At 44.8% G+C, this 17,865-nt stretch overlaps 1 protein-coding gene across 2 annotated transcripts in view; it reads right to left on the bottom strand.

Annotated features, from left to right (window-relative positions):
• The window catches only part of DIS3L2 (DIS3 like 3'-5' exoribonuclease 2), a 386,635-nt gene that overhangs the window by 76,772 nt on the left and 291,998 nt on the right, over window positions 1–17,865 (bottom strand). For both annotated transcript variants that reach the window (XM_049888455.1, XM_049888454.1), the window contains exon 12: window positions 14,879–14,986. In XM_049888455.1, coding sequence (XP_049744412.1) covers window positions 14,879–14,986 — 108 coding nt within the window. The remainder of the gene's footprint in view (window positions 1–14,878; window positions 14,987–17,865) is intronic.

Below are 17,865 nucleotides of genomic sequence, written 5' to 3'. Positions count from 1 at the left end.
GGAAGAGCAATTAGGAGTATATAGCAAGGTGTGTATAAATTTTTCTATGAGAGACTGACTTGATTTGTAAATCTTCACTTACAGCACACACAAAAAAATCGCCTTCTATCTTCTTGAAAGCAAACAATAGTTTAGCTTAACTAGTAAAAAATGTCTGTCTTGAACATTATGCTCTTTTAGGAGCTATCTATATGGAATCATAGTGACCGCAGCAACCTGAAAGATTAGCTGGGAACCTTAGCCGAAAGTGAGTTTATGTTAATGAGGAAGGAACAACTCAGAAAAGGAGGGTGAGAATGGTTGCTCAAATTGAAGAATGTAACCCACGTCACTAAATTGTACGTGTAGAAACTGCTGAACTGGTGTATGTTTTGCGGTGTATATTCTCAACAACAACAAGATTTACTGAGCACTGACTTTGGGCTTGGAAAGGTGTCAGGTTTTGGCTAGGCACACAGATGAATCCAAAGGAAGCTGCTGCCCTCGGTGGGCTGAGACTCCTGTGCTCACAAGGCCTTCCACATGGGGGTGGGGTGGGGGAGGAGAGGGTGAGCTGGGTCCACGGAGAGGAGAACCCAAGGGTAGAGGAGGAAGTGAGGAAAGTAAGACGTGGCATTAGGGCTGGGACTTGAAGAATGTGGATGGCTTGCACCAGGGAGACTGGGGACAAAGCATTTTAGGAAGAGGACATTGTGAGCCAAGGCAGAGGTCATGGCTAGAGGGATCCTCGGCTGGAAAGCTGATGGGGCAGGATTGGAAGGCTTCTGGAGAGTGACATGGCCTTAATTTGAGGGGCAGTGGAGGACCCTGGAAGGTCGCTGAGTACCCAGGGAATAAGCAAGGCCAGCAGGGGACCTGATGTGTAGCCCGTGGGGTACTTCTCATCAGTTTGGGTGGATGGTCATCTGTGTCAAAACTTGGGTGAGAAGAAGAGGCAGGTGCCAAAGCCGTGGCAGACGGGGAAGCTGTGGGCTTCGTGACGGATCTGATGTGGGGTAGCGGAGAGGGAAGAGGTGGTAGAAACAGACTACATAGGTGGAGAAGCAGGATGGGGCACAAAGAGAAAACCAACTCCAGCTTGTTCTATTTGGGGCATACATGCAGAGGCAAAGGCCCAGAACAGGGTTTCTCAACCTCAGCATTATTGGCCATTTTGGGCTGAATAACTCTGTTGTGGGCTTGTCCAGTGCACTGTAGGATGTTTAGCAGCATCCCAGGACTCTACCCACCAGATGTCGGAGCCTTCCTCTCCACAGATGAGGGCACCAAAAAATGTCTCTGGACACTGCCAAATGTCCTCTAGGGGCGGGGGGTGGTGGGGAACTCAGCCCTGGTTGAGAACCACTGGTGTCTAAGGAGATATGGCAACTCTCTGAATGGTGGGATTACTACTGGTTTGTATTTTAACCTTTTTGTTTTTCTGTATTTTCTATCATGAGCATTTATTACTTTTAAAACAAAAATAAACGCTGAAATATTTTTTGGAAATCCTGCATGTGAGGTGCTGGGAAGAGGTCCAGGATGGGACAGGAGCAGGCCATCGGGGATGCAGGCCCGGGGCACTGTCAACTAGAGGAGTCCAAGGAAGAACGGGCACCTAAGACTGCGGGACTGCATTCTTTCACAGCACCTTCATTTTAGGGAGAAAAAAGAGAAGCCAGAGAATGGAAACAAACAAAAACAAGAGAGCTCAGAGAGGTGGGAGAAAAGCCAGGAGCACCCAGTGTCAGGAAAAGCAGGAGAGAAGAACTTCAAGGAGCTTACAAGCAACAATGGTACTTCCTCTGAGACAGGATGTCCACACAACTTTCCATGTATCAATGACAATTCTCACAATAACCCTGGGAGGTGGGGATTTTATGATTTCATTTTTCCAATAAGGAAACCAAGGCACTGAGAGATTAACTACCCAAGGTTACACAGCTAGGCGGTGACATACAAGCCAGAAATTGAACTCAAGCACTCCAGTCCCAGAGTCCGAGCTATTTGACCATGAGAGCGGATCAAACGCTACTTGGATGTCAAGAAGGATGAAAACGAAGAAAGGTCCTTGCACTTAGCATCTGGTTACTGGTGAGTTTTAGGAAGGTTATTTTTGTGGTGAAAATTGGGAAGATTTAAGGTGGGTTTCCCCAGACTATGTGCGGTGATGGATCACAGAGTTGCTATGGTACCGGTCCCTTGCCCTCAGCAAAGCTTCCATCTGCCTTGGGCACACCCCACAGGCCACTCAAACAGCAATATTTTCTGGCATTCATGATGTGCCCAAGTGTGGATGCTCTGGGTTCCCGTCCAGAAGGATGGCAGGGCAGGGGAGTTGTTCAGTAAGCAGGATGGAAGACTGGGTTGTGTCTGCGGAGTGAGGGGGAAGCCAGTGCAGAAGGCAAAGTGAAGATGCAAGACAACAAAGGGCCAGGTGGAGGCGCACAACCAGAAAGGAGGGGAGTGGGAAGGGAGGGGAGTGGGAAGGAGGCAGGAAAGAAGGGCCAGTGATGGATGGCAGGTGCCACCCTTGATGCTGAGGGGAGCTGAGGGAAAGGGGAAGCTAAGCTCACACCTATCAGATGACCTCAAGTATAAGGCCAAGGGCAAGGAGGCTGGGTGGGGCTAGGAGACGACAGAAGTGGAAAAGCTCTGAGGTAAATGCCGTGGGACATGAGTTGTTGACAAGGAAAAGCCAGAGATGCCGAGTGGCGGAGGGCTCAGGAGATGCGTGTAGTATCACCCAGTCTGAGCTTGGGAATGCGCCCCTTGGTTCCATTTCACCAGCCTCCAAACCAATGCTTCCCCAAAGAGACCCTCTGGAGGGTCCTCGTGCTCCCCAGGAGAGAGGACAGCACCCAGACCAGAGGAGCTAGCCACCCTGCCAGGCTCCCATGTCACACAGCTTCTACCTTGGAGGCCCCTCTGGTCATCTCCATCCAAAGGCAGAATTAATCCTCTTCCAATGGCAGCAGTGAGGCATAGGAAGAGGATGGCTGCAACTACTCACATTGTACTTATTCACTGCAAACAGCCTTGCTACAAAGACTTGTCCTGGGTCTGTAATAATATCAGACTTTAACTTTTCTAAAAAAAAAAAAAAAAATCCTGAAACTATACTTTCCAGATTATTCCAAGAACCATGACTATTCAAAAACACAAGTGATTCAAATAACGTGCTCACGACTCTTGGGCTGTGGCAAGCGGACCCTGAGTTTGGCTCTCAGGAAGCATCTGCGTGTGAGCTGAATGCAAGCAAAACGTGAGAGCCATGTCTCGTACAAGAGTCCTGGGTAGGGAAGCACCGTGCACAGGTCTCTGGGAGAGCACCTCTCAGGGTCAGCCCACACTGGTCCTTCTCTCCCACCCACATTTCCTGAAAACTCCCCACTAACGGAGTCTCTCCAACCTCCTCTAGAATGACAGGGCCGTGACCTAGTCATTCTTGTGGTCACAAAGTTTCCCCTGGAGATTTAGCTTGTTTCCTTTTCTCCATTTCATTCCAAACCCAGGCGGTCCTCGTTCTGTGTGTCCACATTCTGTCTGACAGTCGGTCTTTAGTGCTTAGGGAAGTGTTCATTTCTGTTTCCTCTCTTTCACACTCTTTGCAAGTAGGCTAGCAGCTCTCCTCGGGCATCCAGGTCACAGGAGGCCTGGCTTCTGGGGCTTACTTTCCTTGAGGAGGGTGCTCTTATCAGGGTAACCCTATGCACAGGGCAGGAAAGCTCGGACCACATGACGCGCGTTTGCTATCTCATAAACCAGTGGGTCAAGAACCTCTTTAAAAATTTAATGAAAGTTCTGTGCCCTCTCTCCTGCAACATTTACACACACACATTTTGCAGTAAGTTCCACGTGTTTCCTAGACAAGCCCACGTACCCTGGCTCTAAACAGATCTTCGTTGTTTCCTCAGAACCCTCTGCTTGAAGCGCTGGGCCCTGACCAGGGGCCATTTTTAACCCAGAGGAGTTCTTAACTCTTATTGCCTCTACCTTCAGGATGAGAAGACTCCCACCCCTTATCCACCAAAGCTGCCTACCAGCACATGCTGCCCGCGCCACGTCAGACGAGCTGCCCGCGCCACATCAGACATGTTAGCTGTGCTGTCTCTGACACACTGGCCACACCGTCGTAGCCAGTTTGAGCCACTTTCTCCCTAGTGGGCACTTGTGCTCCTTTAATTTGTTTCCTCTCAGTCAATGGTAGCTGTCTCTTCTTCACAGCACCGCCAGATTTGAGGTTCCAGAGCTGATGATAAGTTTCCTGTGGCTCTTTCACCTTACTTGAGCCCCCTTCCCTTAATGCCTGCATTCCAGGAAATCTGTCCCACCCTTCTTTTTAAACACGAGGGCTGAGGTAGAAGCTTTCAGGGGCTGTGGAGAACTTCCCGGCCCAGCCATAGGGGCCTCGGCAGCAGAGCCTCTCCTGCTCTCACAGGAGGTTCTGGGAATTCTACCTGAAAAATGGACTACAAAATTTCTGAGGTAGGAAAACTGGGCTGGAAACCATCTTCTAGAGAAGGCCAGCAGAGAAGACAGGATGCCTACCGCAGCCTTACACAGAGAACAGCAGCAGGAAATTGCAGATCCAAATGGAGGGGGTCCCGGGTGCAGCCAGCCTCAGGGTATGAAAGGAAGGTCTCTCTGGATGAACACTTCATCAATTGCCATTTTGGAAACTGTATCCACATCAATGCCCAGTCCATAACCAGCGCCAGTGGCAGAAGACAAAAGGACAGAGGTTTTTTCATGGGAAAACTAAGAGCCATGAGGCGATGCATAACAAAGCCTTCAGGAAGACCACGTCCTTTCTCCCTCCTCTGCCCCACCACAGGCAAGGCCTCTCCCAGTCTGTGGCCACACACTCTAGGAGACCATTGTTGACAATGTTGGGGTGAAGACACTGCCAGCACCGACTGAAGGCATATTGCTGGAAAAACTCCTGGTTAAGAGGAGCAAATAATGTAAACTAAGGCATCATACCTCAAGACTTACTTTCTGGTACCAAATAAGACTCTGTAAATAGTAATGGCAGCTTACTGCCATGGGATCCTTTCCAGTTCACAGAATATTTCCACACCTGCTGCTGCTGTTGTTAGGTGCTGTCGGGTTGGTTCCAACTCATAGCAACCCTATGTACAACACTTCCTTTTCGAAATTTCCATTAACAAATCTGCGAGGGGTGCATTACTAAGCCCATTTTACGGTTGAGAAAACAGGCCGTCAAAAGTCACACGAACTCGTAAGTGGCAGCCTGGACTAGTTCCACGTCTAAAGACGGAGACTCAAAAACTGGTATTATTTGTACCACGTTTCAGCTGAAGGTCACACAACAGGCCCAGGTAGATGATGAAGTAAAGGAAACCAAGTGTACCTCAAATCCATACCAACTTTCTCTATTTACAGATGCAAAGTTGGGAGGAAACCACAAGCCTTGGAAAACTGCTCAGTTCTGCTCAAGTGTATTTGAAAATGTGCGTTCTAAAAAATGTCTGTGCCTCATTAAGAAATCTCTGGTTCAAAAAACTGCTAATGGGGCTAATTTGTACTCTTCAGTAATGAGATGCCAAGTCACTTCAGCTACAGCTCGGGTTTCCGTATGTAAAATATTTAGTCCAAAACACTCATCGGGAAGAAAGGAACGTTTTCCTGATTGGAACAAAACCAGGTTGCCTGGGGCAGTTGTGGGGAGATCTGGCTACTTCTCACAGCTATGAATGGAAGGCAATCTTCTTTGGGGGGTTGGCATAGTGGGGACAGAAATCAAACTGTGGCAAGAAGAAGTGCCTGAGAAGGAACTGGGCAGAAAGAGGAGGGGCTTGCAGAAAGCTACGGGCAGATGATGGCATCTCTGCAGTAGAGGCCAACTCGTTAGGAAAGGGCCAGTGACAACGGAGCTCCCAGGAAGGCCCCAGGAACTGCAGAGGGCAGAGGCGCTGGGTGGCTGGGGGTGCAACCGGGGCGCTGAAGGTACCCAGGAATTTCTGGACGCTAGCCCAATGGAGAAAAAAAAAAAATTTTTTTTTTTTTTTTAGCCCAATGAGGTTGAGTGAGATGCAGGCTTCTTTAAAAACAACAGAGAAAATCACGGTGAGATTAAGGAGTAAATAACGAGAGGAAAGCACATTTACACCCAGACGTTTCCGACCTTAGAATTGGCCCTCTCCTCTGTTTGGGCGGAGTCCCTGGGTGGTACAAATGGCTAACACATTCCACTCTGCTGCTCACCAAAAGGTTGGGGGTTGGAGTCGACCCGGAGGCACCTCAGAAGAAAGCCCTTGTGACTTACCCCCCCCAGGTCAGCCATGAGAAACCCTCTGGAGTACAGTTCTACTTTGACACACGTGGGGTCACCATGAGTCGGGACCGATTTTGCAGCAACTGGTTTTTCTGTTTGGGGAGGGCAAGGCCACGTGGATAGACTCTGAGCTGCCTGGGTCTCCCCAGGGAAGCGATCCCTGCCAGGGCACTGAGGAGAAGCAGGGCGGCAGAAGTCTGCATGTTTGCTGGCCTGCTTTAGTTTCTAAGTCGGTTTATTTCTGTGTTAGAGAATTTTCTTAGAGATTAATTTGCATAGAAAAGAGCCCAGCTGAGTAGACTGAGCTATGGGACCTCTGAGCCAGGTCACCTGCACTGAGCCTAGGCGCTGCCATCCAAGCTGTAACCTGGCACCTTCCCCTCTTGACCTCGAGACAGCTGTCTAAACTTCTAAACCTAAGAGGAAGGAAGCAAGGAAACTTCCTGAAGCGTTTGCCTTGTACACCAAACCTAGGAAATGTGGAAGGAGCCTGAGGGCCCTGGATGTGGTTGGGAAACAAGGATTCCACTCCCCAGCAGTCCTTCCTTGAAAAGGGCCACCACAGGACAGTGCATGAGGTAGGGTGAGGCTGGGCAAGTCTTAAAGGCTTCCACTCACCTTGGTGACTGTCTGTCTTGTGGACTGTCTGTCTTGGTGGACAAGCTGTGGGGCCTAAGGGGTGTGGGAAGAATTTGGAGGTAGGAGGAGGGGAGGAAGAAAGGAAAGGGTGTAAGGAAAGCATGGGAGGAAGCCTCTGAGGACTGGAGTCAGTAGGCCCAAACCCAAACCAAATGCACTGCCATTCAGTCAATTCTGACTCACAGTGACCCTACAGGACAGAGGAGAGATGCCCCATGGGGTTTCCAAGGAGCGGCTGGTGGATTTGAACTGCCGGCCTTTTGGTTAGCAGCCAAGCTCTTAACCACTATACCACCAGGGCTCAGGCCCATAAAACCCCAATTGACAGACTCCTAAGGCCAGTGAGGTGAAGTCAGGCACCGCCCTCCAAGAAGGCCCGTCTAAAGCGTCTCACAATATATAGGCCCACCCTTTTTAAAGGTATTCAGCACAGCCACCTGTCATGTTGTTTCAAGGCTTAAATCCTTCCTTAGATTTAAATCAAATCCACTAGTGATAAAATCGAAAGGCAGGATAAAAGCCAATTAAAAATAATTTTTAGCTCCTTGCATGACAGACTTATAAATGATAAGTATCTTTTTGTTTTGTTTATTTCTTAGAAACAATGTTACTTTGAATTCTTATTTTTAATCCCAAAGATTCACAGCAAAATCTATGCTCATGATTTAGTTCTGCTGTTACCTTGAAGTGACCTTGGGTCAGCCAGCTAATGGTCTGGTGCCTTCATTAGGAAACTGGGACCCAAAGGCCACAAGGGCACAGCAGAGGTCTTCCAGAGGCTGCTCTCCTCCCAGCACTGAAATAAAACAATTTGGCTCCGCCTCTGGTAACGACTACGGATGGGGATTCTGGGAAGTTTTCCACTACTCTAAGGATCAGCCTTTGAAGCTATTGTTTCTCACTGGGGGCTGTTTGGGCAAGATTTTCACTACAGTGTCCAAGAAGGAAACACAAAACCCAAACGCCATGTTTCTTTAGCATTAGCGGAAGCCCCGAGTGACACAATCCTATTTAAGAGCCTTGACTCCGTGAATTCCATTCAGACAGCAGAACGGCCCAGGAAGAGCTCACCAGTTTGCTTTCCAAGTCTCACAGGATTCCCGCAGCGGGCAGGTGGCTGAGATGCCAGCAGAAGTGGGGGTGGCGGGGGGGAAGCTCTGTAAAAGGGCTGTTGGGGAGGGAGTGGTACGCTGTGGGGGCAGGCAGGGCACCTTTCCTGCCCTGAGCCCCTGTAAGGCCCGCCTCTAACTCCAGGTCTAGTGGCTTACAGGAGCTGAAAGGCTGCTGTAGATGAAAGTGCCTTACCAAAGGGAACAACACTCTAATTAAAACCAGTGACCCTTAGGCAGACTAAATAAGCAAAGAATAATGAAAACATATATCCAGCTTACTTCATGAAATCATTTTTGAGCATTTTCCGGGTACATGGAGCTGTGTTGTGGGCGGAAGAGGGAGGATAAAAAAATTAGGAACAGGCCTTGCTTATCAAGACTTTAAAATCCAGTAGGACAACTGACCTGTGCCCACGTGGCTGAAAATGACAGGTGCTGAGGGGTAGGGAGACAGGAAAAACGGATTCTGACTGGAACAATCAGTAGAGGACACTCATGTCTGAGCACCTATTCAGGTAGGCCACCCTGCTCCCTCCCTGGACTTCAGCAGGGACTCCCATCTTCTCTCCCTTCTCCCACCTTGGGAGAGTTGGTGGTCCTCCTCCTTTTGGGAGCTAATCCCCCACCTGGGCTTGGGGTCTAGAGCCCTCCCACCACTACCATGACCTGGCTCCAAAAATGTGGCCCTTCTTTCCTCATCTTCAACATCTCATTTTCTTTTCACCTCCCCACTCAGCCTACAAATATACTCCAATATCTCAAATTAATTTTTACCCGCTTCGTATTACAATGGTATTATACAATCATTATGGAAAACTTAAAAAAATACAGGCAGGGAGAGGAAGAAGAAAAATCTCCTATGAATCCACTATCAGGAGAGAACTATTTTTCTATTCTGGTGCATATTGAATTCCTATATCTTCATAGCTGGTATAGTATCTGAATATAGCAAACACCCAATGAATAGTTACTAAATGAGTGGCATTTTAGCTGGATCTTGACAGATGAATAGAAGTCTTGCCGGTAGAAATGAGGGGAAGAGGGAGAAGCATACGCAAAACCTCAGGAGAGTGATAACTTCATATTAGGCCAAACATATACTTCAGTGGCAAGAGGATGTGGGGTGCTAAGAGGGCAGCGGATGGTCACATATTGGGTGCTGAGTTGGTAGAACTCTTTGCGTGTCACACTTTGGAGAACACACTTTTGTGGATAATCATGAGATGTTGCCCAAGGACATTGAGTAACAGAGTGACAGGTCCAGACCAGCTTTTAGAAAGACATCTGACACCATTGGGGCAATAGAAAGCAGAGGCCATGCACAGTCAACCCCAACAGTCCCAGGGGAAGATGGGGAGAACTTGAACTGGGGCAGGGAAAGAGGATGGATTACAGACACCCTAAAGGTAGACGTAGAGCAGGCTAGAGATGTCTGAGTGGCTTGGTGGATACGCAGGCCATTAAAAGATCTCTCGAACAGGAGCATGTTTTACCCCATGGAGGAGAAAGGATGGGAAAGGGTAGGAGGAATATTGACGTGGATCAAGCTGACTGGCCCCTCTGGTTTCCAAGAAGGACAGGTGAAAGTCATCTGGGGAAATGCTGGGTCTTGAAGGAAAGAGGAGTGAAAGAAAAAGTTGAAGGTCAAAGCCTATCTTAGTTATCTAGTGTTGCCATAACAGAAAGACTACACGTGGGTGGCTTTAACAAACCGAAATTTATTTTCTTACAGTTTAATTCAGGGTGCCAGCTCTAGGGGAAGGCTTTCTCTCTCTGTCAGCTCTGGAGGAAGGTCCTTGTGTCTTCTGAGCTTCTGCTCCTGTGTGATCTTCATGTGGCTTGGCATCAGTCTTCCTCCATCTCTGTTTGCTAGCTTGCTCATTCAATCTCTTTTATTTCAAAAGAGACTGACTCAAGATACATCCTACACTAATCTTGCCTCATTAACATAACAAAGGTAGCCCATTCCCAAATGGGATTATAAACACAGGCATAGAGGCTAAGTCTGACAACACATATTTTTGGGGAACACAATTCAACCCACAACAAAGCCCAAGGGTAAAGTTTGAAAAAGCTGTATTAGCAATAAATAAGAGGATTCCTACATGGCGCTGAAGGCCCAGCAGAAGAAAGCCAGCCTGGACTCGCACATATAACATTTCTCTTCCCCTGTCCAGTTCTCAAAATGGGCTGTGTTAGCTAGGCAGGGATGGGAAAGGTTTCCATAGAGTTACGAGATATGGGCAGAAACTTGAAGGATGGTAGATGATGGTAGGTAGGAAAATTTGAACTCAATCTACGTCATTCTAAAAGCTCCTTAGATCAGGCGGCTTTTAGGGAAGCTGGGGGAGGAGGCTGAACCACAGCAGAAAGGGGGCAGAGAGCAGGCAGACAGCTCAGTTATACAATGAAAGCTAGCTTCTCACATGTGAGAAAAGATGCTCCAGGAGATGAGAAGGCAGTCTAGTCCCAAGAAGACTCATACATTTCCAGCTGAGAAGATAGGAAAAAAGAACAGAAAAAAATCTCCATTCTAAAGACCTTTTAGATTTTCTTCTGAATGAGACTGGAGAGTTTTCATAGTGGAGAGGCAAGACTTAGTTTATGATCCAGAAGGTTTTCTCTGACTGCTGTGCGAAGCAAATATGAAGTACGGCCTGAGCAAATGGCTGAGGCTTTGGTCACGCAGACTTCAGATCCTTCCGGTTAATTCATTTAGGTTCTTACTGACCTTCCCTCTCCTCCCCTGGCTGGCTCCCTGACCCTTCCATCTGATTCCAAATTTTATCCCAACCCACCCCACCTCCCACACTTAACTCAGGCTTTTCCTGCTAGTGTCTTGAACAAGCAGAAATTCTGGAATCCGACCTCTTATCTCATGCATCCTGAGTATGGGTAAGATGTCATCACATCCCAGGACTAACTAACCAGGTCTACCTCCCAGCTGGTCTTAGTCTGGGTAGAGAACTGGTACTTGGGTACTTAGATAGGCACAGTACAAGAAGTGTAGTTAGTGGGTCTTGACCGACTCTGTCCCCCATCCAAAACCTTGAACTTCCTATTTGGCTTGGTTTGTACTAGAGGCCCAGCATTCATTCCCTCCTGGGCGCTGTGCCTACTTCACACCTGCTCTCCAGCCCCTCATGCCAGAAGGGTTGGTCATCACACACTGTTCCAACAGAAACCCTAAAGGCCAATTGAGTTTTCAGAGTTTGCCTCTTTCTAGAGCTTCTTTTATGACCCTCATAAAAGCAGCTCATTAGATCAGGCAGCTTTTTATTTCTTGGGTCTCACCCTGGCAGGAATAATTCAGATGCAAAGTTCTTTTCTGTTGACTCAGTTTTCTTCTATGGGCACTTATTTTCTATTTAGTTAAACTTTTACAAAAAACAAGCATTTATAAAAATATAAAAGTAATACATGTTTTCATAGAACATTAGAAAACATAAAAAAGTAGGAAAAATTACTCACAGTCTCACTACCCAACTACAACCACTATTGGCATTTTGTTTTATTTCCTTCTGGTCTCTTACCATTCATTTTTTCCCTTCATGCCTGCTCCTACCCCCACCAAAATATGATTGCTGGCATACTGTCTCTAAAATCTCCTTTTTTGTATTTCAGATGTTTGCTTCTTTGCTCTTAAGAACCTTTTATCAGATACTTAAGAGCGGTAAAAACCAAATGTAATGTGTGTGACTTGTTTTGATACATTTATATATTGTCTATGACTGCTTTTGCACACGATGGCAGAGTTGACAAGTTGCAACAGAAACCGTTATGGCTTATAAAGCTGGAAATATTTACTATCTGGCCTTTTACAGGAAAAGTGTCCTAGATGACTTCTTCCACTTGTCTCTTGCATTGGTTCATTTGTTTTCTGGATTCCATATCTTCCTCTTTCTTGATTTACTCCCTCATTTTGGTGAAGCACACCCTCTGGTAGCTTCCTGAGAAAGGGTGTATGAGAGGTAAATTTTTTGAGACCTTGCATGACAGAAGATGTCTTTTTCTATCACATTTGACTAACAGCTTAGCTGGGTATAGAGTTTTAGCATGGAATCAGTCTTTTAGAAATTAGAAAACTTTGCTTTGCTATCATCTAGCTTCCAGGGTTGTAGCACAGAGTCTGAATTTATTTTCAATTTTGATCTATTGGCTTTTTAGAAGCCTATGGAATCTTCTCTTTGTCCCCAGTGTTCTGTAATTTTACACTGATGTGTCTCCACCACTGTGCTGCATAGTGGATTCTTTCTGGAAAACTCATATCCTCTTTCTGGAAAGTCATATCCTCCAGTAATGGGATGTTTTCTTGAATTATTTTGTTGATCATGTCTTCCTCTCTGCCTTCTTTGTTCTCTATTTCTGGAATGCCCATTGAACAGTCATTGGATAGCCTGGACTGGTCTTTTAATTTTCTTATCTTTTCTATCTCTTTTGGGGACAATTCTTCAACTTTATCTTCTAATCAGAATCTTGAGTTTTCTTCATTCCTTCTATCATGTTTTTAATTTTCCAAGAGCTCTTTTTTGTTCTTTCAGTGTTTCTTTTTTAAAGCATCTATACCTTGTGACATACATATTCTTTTCCCCCTCTCTCCCTACCCGCCGTCATAGATTGAATTGTATCCCCCCAAAATATGAGTCAACTTGGCTAGTCCATGATTCCCAGTATTGTGTGATTGTCCACCATTTTGTCATTTGATGTGATTTTCCTATGTGTTGTAAATCCTACCTCTATGACGTTAATGGTAGAGGGATTAGTGTGGGATTAGTGGGAGTTATGTTAATGAGGCAGGACTCAATCTACAAGATTATGTTCTGTCTTAAGTCAACCTCTCTTGAGATATAAAAGAGAGATAGGGGGAACTCATACCACCAAGAAAGCAGTGCCCAGAGCAGAGCACATCCTTTGGACCCAGGGTTCCTGTGTAAAGAAGCTTCTAGACCAGGGGAACATTGATGACAAGGACCATCCTCCAGAGCCAACAGAGAGAGAAAGCCTTCTCCTGGAGTTGATGCCCTGAATTCGGACTTCTAGTGTACTAGACTGTAAGAGAATAACCTTCTGTTTGTTGAGGGCGTCTACTTGTGGTATTTCTGTTACAGCAGCACTAGATAACTAAGACACCCCCTTTAAAAATTTCTCTGTAGATATAAACGATAGTTTTCTTTCTCCTGTATAGTCTGTCTGATCCTAGTTGCTTTTTTTCTGTTTCCTCTGGTCTTTCTGTTTCATATTAGTAGCCATCTTCTTGGTTGTCTCCTCATACACAAAAGTAAAATGCTAAAAAACTGATATTTAGTGAAATACTAAAAAGCTCTGATTATGTAGGTGAAGCTTATTGTCTGTAAGTTATACTGGAGGGAGATACAATTGGGCTGCTGACTGGGAAATCTTTGAGGTTATTTAAGTCTTTATTCTTCACTACTCAGACTCTTCAGAGATTTCCCATTTCCTATCTCAATAGTTAGGCCTGGCAACCAGAATTCTAGGGTTGACTGGGAAAAGCAAGCTGGGAATCTTAATATTCAATATGTAAACATTCACTCAATCTTACTTTACCATCTACTATGTTTGGAGTCCAGAGAAGGAATTTCTGGTCTTCCGCTGGGTTAGGAGAGGGGCAATCTTCTTAAATAAGCTTTCAACCAGTACTGTTGTTAGCCTCAGCTTCACCTGCCCCTCCCCCAACTTTCAGAGTTGCCTGGTGGTATCCATTTCTGAATTTCTTTTAGGGTTTTGCTGTGTAAATTGGGTTGTTTCTTGGCTGTTTCTTTCGTTGGCTCAGGATCCATCTTTCTCAGGGCTGCTAAGTCAGTTACCACTCATCCATCTGCTTCCCAGCTTCCAAAATTTTGTTGCTGTTGTCTCCTCTCCCATTCTCTTTGTCCTTGTGGGTTTGTGCCTTTAAAAAAATCTCTTTACTGTTGTTTTAGTGAGGTTTTGGGAGGGAATGAAAGTAAATGTGGGTATTCAATCCTCCACCTTTATTTGGAACCGCTTTATAATTAAGTATCTTTTAAAATTTTCATTTAATATTACAGTATAAACATTTCCCATGTTCTTACGTGGTCTTTGTAAACAGTTTTAGTAATTACATAACATTCCATTGAGTAGGTACCACAGTTTACTTAATCATTACCCTGCTTTTGATGTTTAGAGTCGTTTCTGTTTTGTGGTAGGGGCTTAAGTTTTCTTGGAGTCATTTTTCATGCATCATATTTATTCCCTATATCTAGGAAGCTGAAAAACGTTCACTGACATTCTTCTCCTCTCTGTTCTTAGCCTAGTTTCATCACCGTGTGCCTTGATTAAGGCATTACTTGGCTAATTCATCTTCGAATTGCCAGGCCTTCCTGTACAATGATACAACATTTCTCTTTCTAAAATGTCACCTTTCTCATGACAATTCAGAGGAACCCTTACACCTATTATTTGTGACTGGCATTTGAGAGTCCCTGTAGTTTGATTCTACCCCACCTACCTATGCTCTCCACCCTTTTCCCAAATAGTCCTCCTTCAAACAGCCCTTGCCAATCCACATTCACCTTCGCTTAAGCCCTATCTCTTCCACCAAGCCTCCCTCATGTTACTCTTGGTTACACACACAGTTTCTTCCTTCACCTGATAACATATAAGAAACAACTGGTTTCTAACTGCTTAGGGTAAGTCTTGTCTTCTAAGTGAGACCAACAGTTCTTAGAGGCAGACGCTGTTACATGTTCTTCTCTATGTTGGGTACCCCATACCTCCCTCATCCTACCACCATGGGATTCCCGCACACTGCCAGGCACAGTCAGTGCTTAATAGCTACTCATGGAATGGAATGATTGTAAGTTGTTACCTTGCCCTCTGGAGTCAGTGTCCAGATTACAGAGAAGGTCAGCTTGTCAGTCATGGGATTGAGGCTGCACAGCTCCTCACACAACAGCCTGGGGAGCATGGGAACCACCTGCAAACAGAGCACAGTCCCGTGAGCACCTTTCTCCAACTCGAAGGAGCTGGCCAGAGGCTTAGAAGCAGCCCAGAGGGCAGAATTTTGGTGACCAGCTTGAGCTTTCAGAATAAGCTGAAAATGGAGGCTGCTCTTTTCCATGAAGACTCTGCACAAAGACTTTTTTTTTTCTTATATTTTCCCATGAGCCTCTATAGTCAAATGGAAAGGTGAGTTGGAAAGAGGAGAAGAGCTGGTAACAGAAGGTAACAAATACATTACAGCAATGAAAAACAACCACATTTCACTGTGTACTAAAACTAAGTTCTGGACTCCAACAATTTGTACTTTTGGATATAACTATTCCAGTTGAACTTTATACTTAAGAACCCAAGGGTTGAATGTAAACTCATGACCGGATTTTATCAAAGTAAAACTAAGAGTTGCCAAATCAGTGCTTTCATAATTGAACATCCCACCATTTATCAAATTACATGTTGGAACATTAACAGAATACTCTAATAAAATATCACTACAGCAAAGAAACTACAATGTTCACAAATTCGGGGTTCCTAGAATACCATGGTCAACTAGTCATCCATTTTGCAGTTTCTTTAACCCTAAATTATCTCGTCCCTTTACTGATCTTTATGGCCTATAGTAATTTATTCAGTGGCACACTCTTTTTAATTAAAAAAAAAAAAAATTCTCTTCGATTTATTTTCAAATGATGACTTTTGGCTGTCTCAGAATATTACTTGTTTTCTCTAAAATCTGAAAGATGAAATGAGTCTCTCTCCTCGCATCTCTTGAAGATACTTCAAACTCTCTTCCTCCTACCTTTAAATCTGTTCCTTCTCCCATTTTTTATCTGATTAATGGCATTACCACCCACCTACCTCCCAAGCGAAAAACACCAGCATTAACATCCATTTATTTAACACTTTTACTGTGGACCTACTCAATTTGCAGCATCAGGTGTGGATAACACGGTGACCCTGTGTTAACTAATTGAGAAGTAACAGATAAGAGGGGCACCTATGTTATATTTGAAGTAAATTTAGTAATTAAGCTTTTTATCAGCAAAAACACAACCAACCCCAGTGGTTTCTTATTCTGTGTGAAGTGTCTGTACTTGCACCCTGTTTTAGTACAGCAAATGATCTTTGGTTTGGAAAAGTAAATTCTAGAACTCATGACCCACACCAGCAAGAAATAACAGATAATTCTATGGCATTATTTGTCACTGCTCTGAAGGATGCTGTTATTTTCTTACACCTATGTGAAATACAATGACCATGTGAAAACTTTTGGAAACAGCTTTTTATAAGACAACTACTTTTGTATTTTTTTTCCCTGTTCACTTATTTAGTGGTGTATCAAAATGTGACCTAAATATTTAACATTTTCTTGTGTATGTCAAGTGTGTTAGAAAATAATACATCTTCATATCTACCTGAATATACATATTGTACAAAATGGGAGAAAGTTTCAATACCTTACTGTCTCAAGACTGAATTACAGAGTTCACATAATTTTAACCTTTGGACTAAGTCAAGTTTGTTGGCTGTGCATGCTTGGATTCTTCTCTGGGCCGCATCATCAGATAATTATACCCACCGTATTTTGGTGGCAGGCTAGTCAGCCAGCATGCTTGTTGCAGTGGGATCAGTCCAGGGCTTAATACTTTTACAGACAGTTAGTACTTCTAAGTGTTCAAGGCAGTATCTTAAAAAGCTGAGCATTTGATAAAGTAACAGAATTCCTGACTTTTATGTTTTAGTGTTTGTCAAAAGAAAATCATTGCAACTAAATGCAATGTAGTAGCCTGGGTTGGACCCTGGAACTGAAAGAGGACATTAGCGGAAAAACTGGTGCAATCCAAATAAAATCTGGAGCTTAGATAACACAATGTACCAAGATAGGTTTCTTAGTTTTAATTAATGGACCATGGTAATGTAGACTGTTAACAATGGGGGAAACTGGGTGTGGGATAAATGGACCGTTCTGCACTACCCGTGCAACTTTTCTGTAAATCTAAAATTATTCCAAAATAAAGAGTTCATTAAAAAAAAGTCATGCTTCCACTAACTGATTTCGTAAGTGTTACACATTTAAATATGAGATTAAATTTGTGTTAATGAAATAAAACCTAATCTGTTTTTATATATTCAGATTTTGAGTAAGAGTTTATTTGCAAAAAGGCCTTCACCACTTAAAAAAAAAAAAAAAATCTAAAGACCATTAACCAATTGAACAGAGTCCAGACTCATTGGCAGCATGATTCAGGAAAAAGCACAGGCTTTGAAGTCAGATAGACTTGGGGTCTAATCCTGGGTCCACCACTTCCTGTACAATTTGGCCAAGTTAGTCTGACTCTGAGTGTTGGTTTTCCTGTTGGTAAAACCACACTGAGGATGCTCAGTAGAAGTTAGCTCACAGGCCACAGGATACAAGGGCCTTTAGTTACCTGCTCGACTTTCCCTTTGGCCTTATGCCCAGGTCTGCCCTCCACACCGCCCTCTTGATGTACACCTCCGCTCACCATCTGCTCATGGTTACAGCTTTTGCACACATCGTTCCCTCTTTCTGGACTTTTTGCATCTGGCAAACTTTTGCATGTCCTTTAAGATTCAGCTCATCGCCATCTCTACAGGGCTAACCCAGATCCCTCCAGGCAGAGTATGTGCTACGTTTTGTAGGCCTCCCCATGCTTTCAAAACAGACATGAGGCAGTCCTACATGGCCAGTCACTTACCCTGTCCTCCGTGATCCTTCATAACCCTTTTTCGCATGCACCACACTAGATCTCAGGCGCTTCTTTATGTGTCTCTCCCTTCCACTAGGTCATGGAATTCTCAGGAACAAGCACTGGATCTTGTTCCTGTCTTGCTATC

Source organism: Elephas maximus, chromosome 6, assembly GCF_024166365.1.
Source record: "Elephas maximus indicus isolate mEleMax1 chromosome 6, mEleMax1 primary haplotype, whole genome shotgun sequence".
Taxonomy (NCBI): domain Eukaryota; kingdom Metazoa; phylum Chordata; class Mammalia; order Proboscidea; family Elephantidae; genus Elephas; species Elephas maximus.
This window is presented reverse-complemented; position numbering and strand designations above follow the sequence as displayed.